This window comes from Aethalodelphis obliquidens, unplaced genomic scaffold (genome assembly GCF_003676395.1).
Source record: "Aethalodelphis obliquidens isolate GAN/ISIS:26980383/991018 unplaced genomic scaffold, ASM367639v1 scaffold71, whole genome shotgun sequence".
Lineage (NCBI taxonomy): Eukaryota > Metazoa > Chordata > Mammalia > Artiodactyla > Delphinidae > Aethalodelphis > Aethalodelphis obliquidens.
Window position 1 is genome coordinate 2,848,529 of NW_020838015.1, and position 16,540 is coordinate 2,865,068.

The 16,540-nt window shown below is 37.0% G+C and overlaps 1 protein-coding gene across 3 annotated transcripts in view; it reads right to left on the reverse strand.

Annotated features, from left to right (window-relative positions):
- The window catches only part of MED14 (mediator complex subunit 14), a 75,129-nt gene that overhangs the window by 54,484 nt on the left and 4,105 nt on the right, over nt 1-16,540 (reverse strand). For all 3 annotated transcript variants that reach the window (XM_027091476.1, XM_027091475.1, XM_027091477.1), the window contains exons 2-10: nt 15,305-15,331; nt 11,643-11,748; nt 6,611-6,784; nt 5,826-5,955; nt 5,231-5,359; nt 4,808-4,915; nt 4,145-4,277; nt 3,023-3,173; nt 2,474-2,585 (exon numbers count right to left, since the gene is read on the reverse strand). In XM_027091476.1, coding sequence (XP_026947277.1) covers nt 2,474-2,585; nt 3,023-3,173; nt 4,145-4,277; nt 4,808-4,915; nt 5,231-5,359; nt 5,826-5,955; nt 6,611-6,784; nt 11,643-11,748; nt 15,305-15,331 — 1,070 coding nt within the window. The remainder of the gene's footprint in view (nt 1-2,473; nt 2,586-3,022; nt 3,174-4,144; nt 4,278-4,807; nt 4,916-5,230; nt 5,360-5,825; nt 5,956-6,610; nt 6,785-11,642; nt 11,749-15,304; nt 15,332-16,540) is intronic.

The following is a 16,540-nucleotide window of genomic DNA, read 5'->3' on the forward strand; positions in this document are numbered from 1 at the left end:
AACATGCAGGTCCAGCATAACTCATCTAAAACAAACAAAAAAACAGGACAAAAAAGGCACAAACGGGAATTTCTTTTACAATATTCTATCATTCAGACCAGTGTGACAAATTTAAAAAGTGCTTAGAGATTTGAAGCAGAGTTGCTGATTTTTAAAATATATCTGTACTGTCTTAATTCCTAATGGGATAGGAATGTACTCTTTAAAACAAAACTATTTTTAAAGTGTAGCAACGGAGTAAAACTAATTCTGACAATTGGGATGACAACTATAATTTCAATCTAATTAACAAAATTAAATATTTTTGAAAAGATAGGGCATCAGAGAAGAATACAGAGAACACAGTCCAAAAGATAGAAAATACTTTGATGTACATCTCTGAACATATTTTATGGCTGCCGATGTCTGTATTTTTCTTTACAGAAAATAAAATATATAAGGCCTTAAGCATTTAAAGGCAACAGGTTTTAATGGAGTGTATCCAGAATGGAGAAGCTTATGGAGAATTAAAGGCCGTGCAAAATGACTGAGCTGCACACTTCTTCCTACAGCAGGAATATATACAAATCTCCTCTTTCATTTCTCCCTATTTATTGAGGACAAAATGAGGAATGTACCAACAGACAATAATATAAAGTGGGAAGACTGAAGAGAAGCAACTAAGCCCAATTAGGAATGGCTGTGTGTGGTTCACAGCTTCTGAACTGACCTTGAGACCCCAAATCTGGTGCTGACAGAGCACAACCCAAGGGAGAACACCCTGGCTTCCTAGAGTCAGGTGATGATGAGAAGGGGCTGCAGGGCAAGTTACCTTTAGTGCCTTGAACTGCCTTTTTAAAATTGCTCTCCCAGAGTCCTGCCTACCCTTCCCTGAGACATTCCCACCCCACATCTCCCACCCTCAAGAAACCACACAATGCCCCCTGGGCTGTCTAAAACCTGCTATCTGTACACTCCCCTAGCCCTTCCTTGAAATGCTCCATTCTCCCGAGCTACTCATTTCCTCGGCTTATTCTAGTGAGGAGTTGGAAGAAAAGCCAGCTAATTAAGGGTAATTGCACTAAGGGGTTCGCAGAACAGACTATGGTCCCTGGTCCCAGCAAAGGATCTGACTAAAGCATGCTTTCCCATCACAAAAGAGATCAAGTAAGACTACATGAGAGTATAAATGCATGAACGTGAATTTAAAAAAACAGTTAAAGCATATGTCCTAAAATGGTGGGTCAGCAGACCTTTTCCTACAGCAGTCCTTGTTTCCAGAATTGTTCCGATTAAAGCAGGGCTGAGGGGCCAAACCCCACGTGCAGAAACCTCCCTCTCCTTCAAAACAGTCTCCAAAGCACCTTTCTCTAACACTGAGGACTCAACAGACTCGTAGGGCTTGAAAACCACTACTGTAGCACACTCCCACTACAGTAAGAGATCCAGGAAGAGCCTGGACGAACATCCTCAAATTACAGATGAGGAGAATGGGGCCCAAAGAATTTAAGTGACTTGTTCAAGAGCAGAAGAGCAGCTGAACCCACATCTCTTGGCTACTCAAGCAGTGACATCTCTACAGAATGCTGCTAAAGAAAAATCTTCGCAACTTACGTGAACAACACGCAAAACTATTCCTAGGTAAACACACGTTCAGTCCATTTTTCAAAGTAGTTTAAATATCCCCCAGGCAATCATACTGAGGTTTTTTTTTTTACTTACTAAGACTTGTTTACAGATGATACTAAAGTAAACCAGAGCCTATCAAAAGATCATAAACCCCAATTTTCTACAATCCCAATGATATTTTAGAATTTCACTATTTTGAAAAATTAGAAATAATTAAAATTAGAAAAATTAAGATTGCAAAAATACTGTGGGCACCAGGTAATCACAGCCAAAACCTGGGGTAGGAATAGTAAATATGCTCATTGTAATACTGTGAAACGATATTCCTAGAATGAAAGCACTTACTTTGTAAATGACTGACCGTCCCCATACGCTCTGAATATACCAGGTAATTAGAAGATTTTTCACTATGTGTGCATATCTTTATTTCTTATTTTGAATCCTGTTAATGTATTAACAACTCAAAAACATTTTTAAAAAGACAAGGGATATATTTTGCTTCATTCAAACAGGCATTATTTCATAAATACATTATAAATATTTGCAAAGCTGCCTTAACCTTTTAGAAGAGAAAACAAAAGAAGACTCATATTAAAATGTTAAAATAGCTTCTATTTCAATAGGAAAGAAAAGTTTTAAGGAGAGTTGATATACATACATTTCAAAAATAAGGTCAAGCTAAATGAAAAAGAAGAAAGTAAGGGGAAAATTAAGACAAGCTTGGTAGATCACAAATTAAAATGCAGCCTCTACAACAAAATCCGTATATCAGGGAAAAAATCATTAAGAAAGACTCTTCAGAAAATAAAAGTGGATACTAATTTAAACAAAAGAAAGACAGAAATGCCATTTTAAAAGAACCTACAATTTTCATTGGCATTGAAACCTCTAAGAATGGCCTTCAGTTCCTGGAGCTTCTGATGAGCTCGTGCATGGACACTGTCAATCAGGAGTTTTTCTATTGATAAATGATCAATCTGCATAAACAAGAACAGAATTGTATGTGCAATTTAAACATTTTTACTTTAAAAGCCCGAGAGTAGATTATTGTGCTCCAAGATACTTCCTTTTAGAATCACAATGATTAAGCGTTAACCAGTAAAAGAAAGCAAACTTAAAATTAAAAAAATAAATTTAAATGGTATTGATAACTTAATACAGTTAACATTCTGGCAACTATAGATCTGATCTAAATTACAGAATTTGAAAGAACATCTTAAAAATTATATTAGATGTTCAAACAACCACAACAAATGTACAAGCATAACATTCATTTAAAATAAGTTTCATAAAGGGTTTTAGGAACAATTAGGTATTTTAAAGGATTTGTGCTAACAGTTTAAGTATAAATGGTAAGTTATATTACTATATTCATTTAATCAAACCAATATTGAAATATATTGAGTTCTTTTACCTTCATGGCTCTTTCTACTAATTTGGAATCAGAAGCTGGCAAAGGAGGATCATGAAAAATCTGTAAAGGCTTGGAGACATCATTCTCATCAATTTTAATTGTAACTTTGTGAACAGATGCTGTTCCTGTTTTTCTCCCAAGAACCTGTTGACTAAAGAGAAAAAAGAAATATTAAGAATTTTTTCCAACACAGTCTGTTAACTTCTGGAATAAAAAAGAGACAGTCTATTGTGCACCTTATCCAGAGTCTAGAACATGGCAGGTCCTCACTGTTCGTTGAGGGAATATTAATATTGGGAAAACAGCTATTCTGTAATCCAACACAATATGATTTACTACATTAAAAAAAAACACAGACACAGAATTTAAAAATAAAACACATGCACACACACACAAAAAGGCCAAAACAATCTTTAAGTGGTGTCTATTCACCTTTGATTCCTTTACAGAAAATGGGAATCAAGCAAAGTTCAAATAGGGAATAGAGGATTGGAAAACAGCCTGATACTGATTTTCCCCCAAAAAACTTCCCCAAAAGTTTTTAAAAGGTGCAATCCAAAATATAACACTGTGATAAGCAAGAATTTTTTTAAAAATGATACCTGATAATCTAACCTAATGGTCTTTTAGCAATCTGGTATGAAGCCAGAGTAATCTAATCTTTAAGAACAGTAAGTTTTGAGCTTCCCTGGTGGCACAGTGGTTGAGAGTCCGCCTGCCGATGCAGGGGACACGGGTTCGTGCCCCGGTCTGGGAGGATCCCACATGCCACGTGAGCGGCTGGGCCCATGAGCCATGGCCGCTGAGCCTGCGCTCCGCAACGGGAGAGGCCACAGCAGTGAGAGGCCCGCGTACCACAAAAAAAAAAAAAAAAAAAAAAAAGAACAGTAAGTTTTAGTACAAATAGATAAACGTCTACGTATTTAAAATATGCCATGTTCTAAGAAAGGTGTCAATTATGGATGTCCTATGTGGTTTATATACCATAGGACTTTACCATACAAAATCATGTTGCTAGAGGTACACAGAGGTATATGGTAAATCAGATGTATGAGAGAAAGAGAGAAACAAAAAGAGTATTTACAGTCATTGCATGACCCCACCAGAATCAACTTTACTTACTTCCAAACTGAGAGGGAGAGGCACTTTCCTGCATGATACCTTTCCACCTGTACGAGGTCTCCCCACCGCTCTCGGATTAACATTAGAGTTTGGGAATGTAGCACTTCTAACTGAAGCGATAAGCAGAAAGAATCTGATGGATCTTGTTAAGCAAATCTAAGATATTACTACAACAGCCAGTGAAGTATAAGCAAACTTCATTTAACAAACGCTCTATTCCCCAAAAGTTGGCTATTATACTTCTCCAATGACTTATACAAAAAGTGTTGGAATTTGTGACATAATTTTAGAAAAAGGTTTTGTATTTAATTTTGAACCAATATAAACAAAATGTAAGGTCCAGGTTGCCCCTTAATTCATCATAGTTTAGAGAATATGGGTAGACTAAATGGTACTATTTTTTCTCTCCAAATAGTACTATTTCTACCTTATCATTTAAAGTTTTTACCTGCAAAGTCAATAGTAAAATTTAAAACTTCATTTTTTATAGACATATCACTATTCTTTACACTGGCCAGTTCCCCAACCCCCGTTTCCACCCAAAAAGGGTGACGGGGAGAGTTTAAGCTGCTCTAGTTCAGGACTAGGGGCAGATGGAAATTGTGTGTGTGTTGGGGGACACAAATTCTTTACAAATACAGGGCTCAAATTTCAGAAGGATACGCAGGCAGTTGTACATGTCCTGAAGAGGTTTCTCATCGGCAAAGAGCCTAGACTGTACCAGCTGATGGATAAAGTTGATCTGCATACTATGAACCAAGGCTCGCCCATCTTCCATTGGCAGGAGAAGAGATGGTGGTTAATCAGAAAAGTGTACAGATTGTGTCATAGACCAACTAAGGAAGAGTATATTCACTAACGATGAGTTTAAAAAAAAGAACTTAAATTATCTATGAAAACTAGAGAGTACACTAGAGAAACACTGAAACTTCTGTGGTCAGTAGGCAGTTACAATTATCATAAAACCTACATCAGATTACAGGATAAATTGCTAAACACATGTATTATTCTGCAAGAATGTTTCAATAATATAACACCCAACATTTAAATCAATACATATGATTTAAATCATTATTTATGATTTACCTCCTGTTTCCTTATCCTCAACTAGAATTTCTAGCTTGAGAAGACGCCAGGGAACATCAGGGTCATCTCCCATCACAGTCAAGGTGGCTTCAAATTCTCCTTCCACTCGAAACTTCACTCGGCCATTTGCTTTCAGAAGAAGAAGAAGAAGGTCTACTTTGCTAGAAAATAAGCAGCTTCCCACTAACCTAGAACTTTCAGTCTCGCTCACGAGAAATTTTAAACAGACTTAAGAATCTTTCATAAGTGTTCAGACAATTCACTGGTTCCTGCATAAACAGTAGCCAGCTTCCAGGTCATCAAGAAACCAAAGGCAACTCTTCTAACATCAAGGAACAGTATTTTCTTGAGGCTCAACTCTAGGACCTAGTCTCTCCTCCAGCCCCAGGTAATCCTGCCCACTCCCCAGCTTCAAATACCAGCACTGTATTTCCAGGTACTAAAGGGAAATGATATGGCACAAGTTTCGGATTCAAACACCACCAAAATTGTAGGTCAAGACTTCATAAGGATATTTTAAAAGATAAAACCCCAAAAGCTGTTTGAAAAATATTCTAACGAGTCAATTCTTTAAAAATGTATTTCAGGTACATACCAACTGTAAGATTTGCTAACTGAGGAGGAAGATCTGTGGTTACAAGTCGATGTCTAAGAATCTGGTTCAGCTGGTGAAGTGTAGCTTGTTTCTCAATTTTGGTAATTGGGTCTGGAGGAATAATCTTATCCTACAAAAAAGTTTAAGTAATCTAAAAATAATGTACAAAGAGACATAATTTTTACCTGCGCCTGTTCTAACACAGTATTTTCTTACTTTACCCAAGAGAACCTCAACACTCATTTCTGCAGTCTACATCCAATAATAGTGACCATTACTATCATGCATTAGAGTGTCAATGATTCCACCAGTCCCCCAGCTAAGATGGTAATGCAACACGATCTTCTTCATGTTCTATTTATGAAACCAACTTAATGTCACTAGATGACTTTCACCACTTCTTAGAAGTATAAAATACAACAGCACCAAGTGAGTCAACAACTACCACAACAACAAATTTTTAAAAACACTTCCAAAAAGCAACTAGCGAGCCGTATTTTCACATCTGAAATAGATGTTAAGTTACCTTCATAATTCTGTTCACCCCCACCTAAATAAATAAATAAACAAACTCATTTTGATAGCTACTCACATTCTGGCTCCAATTTATTTCAAACCCGCCCCCTCCAAATTTTAATTATAGAGAAAAAAGCAAACTACATGAAATATTTATTTTAAAAATACAGAACAGTTTTTTGTTTTGGCTGGGCTACTTATTACTATTGTAGAATCCAATGCCAAAGCCTTCAACTTTTGAGGGTGGGCTGGGGTAGGAATGCACTTACCCTAATGCAGGTTGGTAGCCGTGGGTAAGATCCAGTAGTCAGTACATCAATAGCATATGGGATGGCGAAACTAGGCAGGCGTGCATGGACCAGAGCATCTCTAGCTAATGAGGCCAGGCGATCAGCAGTATCCACAAAGAGGATGGCTTGATGATCTAAGAAGCTCGAGATCATCTTCAAAGCAAAGGGTATATGTATTACGCTTCCTTGAAAACCAGCCACTTTTCACGTCAAATATCATTTATTGATTCCAAAGTAAACTCTGAGAGGAATTACTATAGCTTTTCCATATTTCAAAATATTTCATCAAAAAATTTTCCAGTAATTTGAGGAAAGAAGAAATATTTTTAAAAACCAGTAATTTTCTATCAATTTAAATAAAAGGTTTCCCGATTCGTTTCTCCATCTTTAACATTGCACATACATATGACAAGTTAGGAAAAATAAATAGAATACAATGCTTTTTCTCTTATAGACTTCTAGAGTTGATTGGTAATAAAGGAGACATAAAAGCATGGTCTCCTGGACCCAGACTGCCTTGGTCTCAACTTTAATTCTGCAACTCACTAGCCCTATAACCTTGGGCAAGTTGCTTAAATCCCTCTTTGCCTCAGTTTTTTCAATATAAAATGGAGATGATTTCCTCCCCCTCATAAGGTTGTTCGAGGATTAAGAGTTTATGCATATGAAACCTTTAGAACAGTGCCTAGAACATATAAAACACACAGTAAACATTGTCCATTATGAGATCTAGGCCAACTTCACGTCCAATATAGAAATCCTTTCCATCAGTTGTCTACTCAATGCATTTCACAAGTGTGCCTAAACTAGTAGAGGTCATCATGAAGCTGAAAACTACTTCCTTTCTGGAACAATACTTAAAAGTCTTTCACGTCCTTCAAACGGGGGAAGCCCACTCTATCTTCAAGCTGAACATTCCAAATTCCTGACTCACCATCCCTATTCCACTGCCTGGAAATGCTCCAGTTTATCAGTGATCAACTTAAAATATGGTATCCAGAATTAATAACACATCATGCACACATAATGCCCTACATTTTCTCAGTATTCCCACACTTATTTTACTATCTGATTTTCACGACTCTAGGAAATAGACAAAACAAGATAATTACTATTATCTTAGAGATGAGAAAATTGAGGCTGAGGTTTAGACACTTGCTCAAAGATAGTGAATAATCAGAGAAGCTGGAACCAAAAAATGTTTTTTCTAACTCTTAGTTAGACCAGCACAGCCCCTCAGAAGTGCTACCTTCCATGACTAGTAAAATGGAGTTCTATTAACACCACCAACACTAACTTCTTATCAGCAGCCACGACACTGCTAACACACAGCAAGCTTGAAGTTAACTAAAAGGCCTTGATCTTCTGTGCATGAATCTCTATCAAGCAAGGTCCCCTTTCCCACCCTGAACCTAAAGCATGACTGTACTCTGATTTTTAACATATTTGAATCCTGCTTCTCTCAACTTCCGTATAGGTTTTTACTCAGATTTAGGTCATGCCAAGTCTCCATTCACTCAAGACACTGTAAAAATGCTTAGGCCAAAGAATACTAAAGATTTCCGTTCAGGAAGATGTGCGTCAACCCTAGTGGGGTGCCACAGTTCTTCGAGCCTACATCACTCCACCTTAAATGTGGGTTATTAATGAAACTCTCTAAACTACCTTGCTCAACTCAAGATAAACTAGCTCCAGCTATATTTCTTTGACTTCGAAATCAAATTAATAAAGATAGAAGTTTAGTTTTGAGTTACTTATTAGTGAATCCATATAGGTCCCTAATAATCATGCTCTTTTTTTATTCTTAAGTACTCACATACCAACTGTTGATATGATTAATACCAATCTCCTTTAAAATTTAACTGAGCACCAAAGAGACACTTCTCTAAGGAAAATAGACAAATGGCCAAAAGCACATGAAAAGACGTTCAACATCACTAGTCATCAGAGAAATGCAAACAAAAAACACAGCGAAGTGCCGCTTCACACCTACCTACCAGGAACGGCCAGAATCAAAATGTCAGCCGATAACAAGTGCTGGCATGGAGCAATTAGAACCCTCTTACATTGCTGGTGGGAATGTAAAATAGTAGAGCCATTCTGGAAAACAGTCTGGCAGTTCCTCAAATGATTATTAAATATACAGTTACCGTATGACCCAACCATTCCACTCCTAGGTATATACCCAAGAGAAATGAAAACACATGTCCACAGAGAAACTTGTATATGAATGTTTATAGCAACATTATTCATAATAGCCAAAAACTGGAAACAACCTACAAGTCCATTAACTGATGAATGGATAAACAAAATGTAGCAGATCCATACAATTCAGCTATAAAAATGAAGTACTGATACATGTACAAGTACAACGTGGATGACCCTTGAAAACATCATGCTAAATGACAGAAGCCAATCACAAAAGACCATATATTATGATTCCATTTACATGAAATGTTCAGAATAGGCATATTTATAGAGACAGCAGAGGTTGCTTAGGGCTGGGGGGTGCTTGGGGTGATAAAGGGTAATGATTTTCTTTTTGAGGTGACGAAAGTGTTCTAAAATTGACTGCTAATGGTTGCACATATCTGTGAATATACTAAAAACCACTGAATTGTACACTTTATTATTACTATTTTTTTTTTGGCCGCACCGCACAGCGTGCGGGATCTTCGTTCCCTGACCAGGGATTGAACCTGTGCCCCCTGCGGTGGAAGCGCGGAGTCCTAACCACTGGACCGCCAAGGAATTCCCAGAATTGTACACTTTAAATGGATAGATTGTATGGTATGTGAATTATATCTCAAAATTGCTTTTAAAAAAAGCTCAAGGAGGAGAGAGATATTTTTTCTTTTTCTTAGCTAAAACATTATCCAGACCGCTTTACCATTAGTTAGAGTTCTATAAACCGTGTATTTATACACTCATCTAAACACTTTATATGTCTGGCGTGGCTAAAGATCATTATCGATTAAGAACCTCTAATGAGTCTAGTTAAATAATCATTAGGTTGAGAACACAAGTGTCAAAACGTGAATAATCCTCTAATTCTCCAGCTGATGGACTTTATCCCTGACAAAAACACATCTCTGTATCTACATTCACAAAACAAAAATACCAAAATTTTATGTATAAAGTTCAACATGAGACTTTATTCAGAATGCGACTTACTGGAACAGCCAATTCAAAAAACTAATAGGAAAATACTATACCATGAATTAATGAAAGATAAATACAATACGGCTCAATATCAAAACCAAGAGTTTTGAATTTTGCTTGATATTATTTTAACGACATACAGCTCAGTAGTATCAAACAGGTAATTTAAATACCCATGGTATAATTAGGGATTTAAAGCTAGATTTGAAAAATTGAATACTTGGATTTTATATACCTCAGTAATACTTAACTCTTCACTGAAAGTCTGAATACCTTTAGGAAAAGATTACCTCAAATTAACGAATTACTGAAAAGAAACCTTAGGCTTCTCAGAAATACTACCATGCTTCTTCATTTTGGCCAAAATAGATTCATTAGACTTGGTGCCCAAATTTGCAAAACAATGAAATGAATTGTAAACTTTCTGGTAAATAAGCTTGGAATAAGCCTGTTTATTAATATTTATAATAAAAACTATCCTTTGATGACAACATGAATAAAATAACTTTTTCCCCCATAAAGAAAATTCAATATATGGTACAAAATATCCTCCCCCTTTGATCAATGCTATATAAAAGGATGATACCAGCTTACGCCTAGAGACAAAAGATCTGTGGCTAGAAATGTGTCTTCTTTTAACTTTCAAAAAATATATTATTCTAGAATTTTAAATTCTCAACTTCTCCAAACCTCTTTTTTCCTTTCACTTTAGCAATTTTCACATAAGCTTTCTTTCTAATGATAAGGGAACCTAGTGAAACTGAGGATAGCAAATGCACTGGGCTAAAATTGAGGGGAGATGTCAGAAAATCATATGCAGAAACACACTGTGTTGTAGATTTCTTTCTAAAGGGAAATTTTATGGAATATGCAAACCCCAATAGACCTGCAAATGTAAAGTTACTATAAAAATATTTCAACTTAGCTTGTCAGGGTGCAAAAAATAAATTATGGTGGATAAATAAATGCTCTCATTATTTTAAGATTTTATTCATTTTATTAGAATTACTCTACCCTTTCCAATACGAAATCTAGTCTCCTCATTTTGTGTCTCATCTGTTAACACCATATCATCCTCCCCAAGTTATGAGCTCAATAGGCTAACACAAGATCCCTACTGATGTTTCTCCTCCTTAACGTTTCTTGAACATAGCTTAAAACTTTTGTGGGGGGTAGGGGGTGCATGTTTTAGAATCTTTGGTACACTTCGCTACAGGTCACTCCTTTGAATTCAAAAGAATGACTCAACCAACAGTCAAAAGACCATGAGCTTCCTGAGGGCAAGGACTATGCCTTATTCAAGTCTCCATCCACTATGCCTTATGCCCTGTGTGCAATAAAGGGTTGGAGAATGAACAGATGAATAAACGAAGGGACAGATAAGTGCTATCATCAGCTCTGGGGCCTTGAAAAAGCCATTTAACTTCGAGGAACCTTATTTCCTCATCTGTAAAATAAGAAAAGACTGACTCTGCCATTCTCAAAGGGTTGTCAAGAAATCAATAGGCAAATTTAGGGAATACTTTGCAAACTCTAAGGAAGCATACGAATGTAAGCTAACCATTTTCCCCCTTTAGGTCCAGTCTCATATTTAATGTCTTCTAGCGTAACGACATCTCCAGATATGGCCTACTCTTTTTTCTGATTAGGTGTCCATAAACAAATACTAAGTTTCTACAGATATATACTATACATTATCATACAGAAATAATGATTACTCACATAAGTAATGTATCCCAAAACATATCAGCAGATATGAGTTAGAGCTAAAATTAGAAATTATGCCTATTACAAGTTAACATTCCAAAAAAGTTATTTTATATAAAATAAAGTCAAAAGTTTAACTCACCGCACATTTTTCCACTTTGCCAGCATTATTAGCCCATTTTACTAAAGCTAATAATCGAACAAAGAGTTGGCGTGTCCGGCTAGCAAACTGCACTATTTCTATTTTCCTTTAAAATAAAACAAAACAACTTTTAATGAACCAACACATTTGAAGGAGTATTTCACAATTTATTTTATCTGAGCTAAAATATGAATCAGTCTTTGTTTACAACCATTACAATGAAATGAACCACCTAAAATATTTATTTAAATATGAATTATTGTCACATTTTGTATACCACCTGCATATACTTCATTTTCTACCTCAGAGTAACATCTCCAATAGAATGCTTAAGCAATGAATCACATTTTCAAATTAATTTTATACTGCAATAAAAGTTGTTTACTAAAATATAGTAAATTCACAAATATAAAATTATTATATAGAAGTTAACTGGGTCACAAAGGGGACCAAATTATGGTTTGAAGTTGAAATTATAAATTAGTAACCTTTCTGGTAAGAGAAAGGAAGTGAAATAGCTCTTTACCAAAACTTGAAACTGTATTATTTCTACAAAGGCAAGGGCCCATCTCCCATCTTGCAAGAGCATGATTTATAAAATTGAATAAAGAGCTTAACTACGCAACTCTTGACCAAACTAATTTCAATAACAAAGTACTAAAAATAAAAGCTAAAAGGTCTGTCCATATCTATTTTTATACTATACCCACTACAATGCTTTTTCTCCCCATACTCATCAGTATTTTTATCATCTCCTCATAAAGGCTTAAAAGCTTTACTAAAAGCTTTACATTGCCAATCAGCGTGTTAGCTAGACCTCTCAACTTCATGTCGGCTACAAAACTGATAATCATACCTTTCATGGTTTACCTTATGACACACAAAAAAATATTCGACAGGCCAGGACTGATGACAGGCCCCAGCAAGACACCAACCTCCCTCCAAGTGGACTCTGACATATTAATCTTGTTACAGCTGTTCACTGACCTGTAGATCCAACCCACACCTCTGTATCTCACCAACAGCAATACCATGATGCAATGCGCCAAAATGAAAGTTTCTGCTGAAGCATAATCCTAACTGAAGACCACAGAGTCTAGATCCTATTGAGAGCATACATACCCCACAAACAACCTGAAAGACTTCCTTAAGGTTCAGCCTGCAATATGATTATTGGTGGTAGAAAGAGAAGAATCAAGGACACTGATACAATTATGACTCTTTGCCAGGGTCTGTGAAGGATCCTTAGAGATAAAACAAGCAGAGAGCATCACAGGCAAGACTGGAACACAGCAGAAATGTTAAATGTACACTAAGATCTGGAAGTACCTCAGTGCTAGGAGCCTCAGTGCTGTCATTCTAACTCAGCAACGGCTTACAGAGGATGTGAGGTCTCTTCTCTCACAGAGTAAACATATTTGTATATTACTAATTCCGGTGCCAGAGGAGCTCCTCTACTGGAAAGGAGACATCCCCCTTTGTAAACTATTTTAATATGTTTTTTTCTTGACACCACGCTGTCCCAAGTGATAGGCAGCATGAGTTGGTTTTCCAAGGCCCAGTTTCCCTTCCTACCCCAGAGTGGACAGAACAAATCCTGATTTTCTTTTTTTTTTTTCTTCCCCAAATGAAAGCATTGTGGGTATTTTATTTACTTTTGGCTGGTGTCAAATATATTTTTTTAACATCTTTATTGGAGTATAATTGCTTTACAATGGTGTGTTAGTTTCTGCTTTATAACAAAGTGAACCAGCTATATATATACATATATCCCCATATCTCTTCCCTCTTGTGTCTCCCACCCTCCCTATCCCATCCCTCTAGGTGGTCACAAAGTACCGAGCTGATCTCCCTGGCTGCTTCCCACTAGCTATCTATTTTACATTTGGTAGTGTATATATGTCCATGCCACTCTCTCACTTCGTCCCAGCTTAACCTTCCCCCTCCCCTTGGCCTCAAGTCCATTCTCTAAGTCTGCGTCTTTACTCCTGTCCTGCCCCTAGGTCCTTCAGAACCTTTTTTTTTTTTTTTAGATTCCATATATATGTGTTAGCATACGGTATTTGTTTTTCTCTTTCTTACTTCACTCTGTATGACAGACTCTAGGTCCATCCACCTCACTACAAATAACTCAATTTCGTTTCTTTTCATGGCTGAGTAATATTCCATTGTATATATGTACCACATCTTGTTTATCTATTCATCTGTTGATGGACACTTAGGTTGCTTCCATGTCCTGGCTATTGTAAATAGAGCTGCAATGAACATTGTGGTACATGACTCTTTTTGAATTATGGTTTTCTCAGGGTATATGCCCAGTAGTGGGATTGCTGGGTCGTATGGTAGTTCTATTTTTAGTTTTTTAAGGAACCTCCATACTGTTCTCCATAGTGGTTGTATCAATTTACATTCCCAACAACAGTGCAAGAGGGTTCCCTTTTCTCCACACCCTCTCAGTATTTATTGTTTTTAGATTTTTTGATGATGGCCATTCTGACTGGTGTGAGGTGATACTTCATTGTAGTTCTGATTTGCATTTCTCTAATGATTTAATGATGTTGAGCATTCTTTCATGTGTTTGTTGGCAATCTGTATATTTTCTTTGGAGAAATGTCTATTTAGGTCTTCTGCCCATTTTTTGATTGGGTTGTTTGTTTTTTGATATTGAGCTGCATGAGCTGCTTGTAAATTTTGGAGATTAATCCTTTGCCAGCCGCTTCATTTGCAAATATTTTCTCCCATTCTGAGGGTTGTCTTTTCGTCTTGTTTATGGTTTCCTTTGCTGTGCAAAAGCTTTTAAGTTTCATTAGGTCCCATCTGTTTATTTTTGTTCAAATCCTGATTTTCATTTCCTTCCTTAAAAACGGACCAGCCAAACCATAATACAGGTATGCTTCAACTGTCTCTTCCACTTCTATCTTTTCGATCTATGTCTAATTCTCTCTGAAACGTCACTGGGGGTAGGGAGTGGAGCGTAGTCACTAATAAATGCTAAAATCCGCCCTAGTGACTTGGTATTTAATAAAAAGATGAACCAAGGAGCATAAGTAGTTCCAAATATAGAGTCACGTAGCCTATACTGTAGCCGCAGTTTAAATCTCCATCACCTAATTTCTTTGAAAGCTTAATTTATCTTGTTCCTTTGGACTATGGAAACATACTAGCATTTAGAAATGTCTTAAGCCCCAAACTCCAACTGAATCAAAATTCTCTTAACTATAAAACAGCAATAGCAGTAGACAAATGTCCACTCTCTATAGATCTCTAATAGCATCATTGCAGCAAATGATAAATTAGCAGCAAACTTTCTAAGGTCAGTCTCTTCCTCAGCTTTCTCCATTTAGTTCTGATTTTCTACATCTTCCTACCCCTTCAGGCACTTGACCTGGTCAGTGATTCAATAAAGATTTCTAGAAGAGAAGGTCCAGAGCTGGCCTCATACCAAGAATTGTCAAGGATGAGGAAATTGTATTTCCCAGGGCTCCTTAAACAAATGGTGTGAAGTCACCCTAGGCTCTCTGCGCCTATGTTCCTGGTCCACAACTCTACCACCCATACCTACACATACCTCCCCGCCCCGCCACTTTCTCTCTCACTCACACACACACATACTCATAGATATATCAACACAGACACAGATTTAAGGTTTTTTTCATACTCACCTTTCCACATCAGATTTCCTTGGCAGTCTAAGAAGAAAAAAAAAAGAAACTGACTAAATACATGCACACCTTCATTAAAATATGATAATGGTCTTTACTTTGACTTATTAAATACCTTAGTATTTCAGAAAAACTGGATAAATAGACACTACAGGCTTGTGTGGCTCCCTACTCTTTTTTATTTTATGAGTTTCCGGCAATATAGCTACAAAGGAAAAACTAACAAAGGAACATTTCTCTCCATTCAAAGTGCTTCAAAAGATACTGCATTAACCTCAAACATTTAAAAAGACCGTCTTACCTTAGCACACTACATCATAGCGAGTCAGAGAAAATATTCTTTTAAGACCAAAATGATCATGGTTGCAAGGTACTACTTAGTTGCCAGCCTCCCCATATTCAATGGAACCTTGCTTCCAAGCACTAATCCCCCCATGTTTTGTTATGGTGGGCAAAACTAGAAGCTAGGCACACAAAAGGGCCAGCGTCAGCCAAGGGATGTACAGTAATTATGATGTTGCTTGGTTAGATGCAAATGATTACTTTTAAACAGCTCCAGTGAGGTTTTGATCTCTTTTTTGCTAGTTGTCCAGTACGAAAGCCAGCAACCAATGTCACCCTTTTCCCTGAAGTTATACCATTTAACACTCTCACGTCCACCGATGCTTAGAAACATCCTGATTTGCTTCCTGAATCACCACATTCTGTAAACCTCTATCCTATGGTCCAAGATTCAACAGCCTGAACTCTAAAGCCTCCCCTACATCTGATAGGCTCTTGAAGAAAACACACTGAACCGCTTAGACCCTCTTCCCCACGACACGCCACAAGTGCAGAAAAACGAAAACCACCGCCAGAGATTCAAGGTACAAGGAAGGGAAACTATTAAAATGAGCTCTGACTTAGAGTTACCTACAATTCTCCGGGTAGACAATGGGATGGAAGCTCAAGTTATGATCCAAGTGATACAAGAAACTAGATAGGAGCTAGAAGGGCCAGCAGATCAGAGGATGAAGCAAAAATTAAGGCCTTATTATAAGACTGCAAGTAAAAGCAGCTACTGGGAAGTTCCTATACCTGTGAAAGATCCGGAAAACACTCCTTGAGAAGACTCCCCTGTCCTCAAGAGAGGGAGAGAATGAGAACCATGGATACTTGTATGTGAGAGAGGGAGAAAAACAGAAGAGTAGAGCCTTTGGGGGTAGAAAGAATAGGAATCATTGTTCTAGCCGCCGC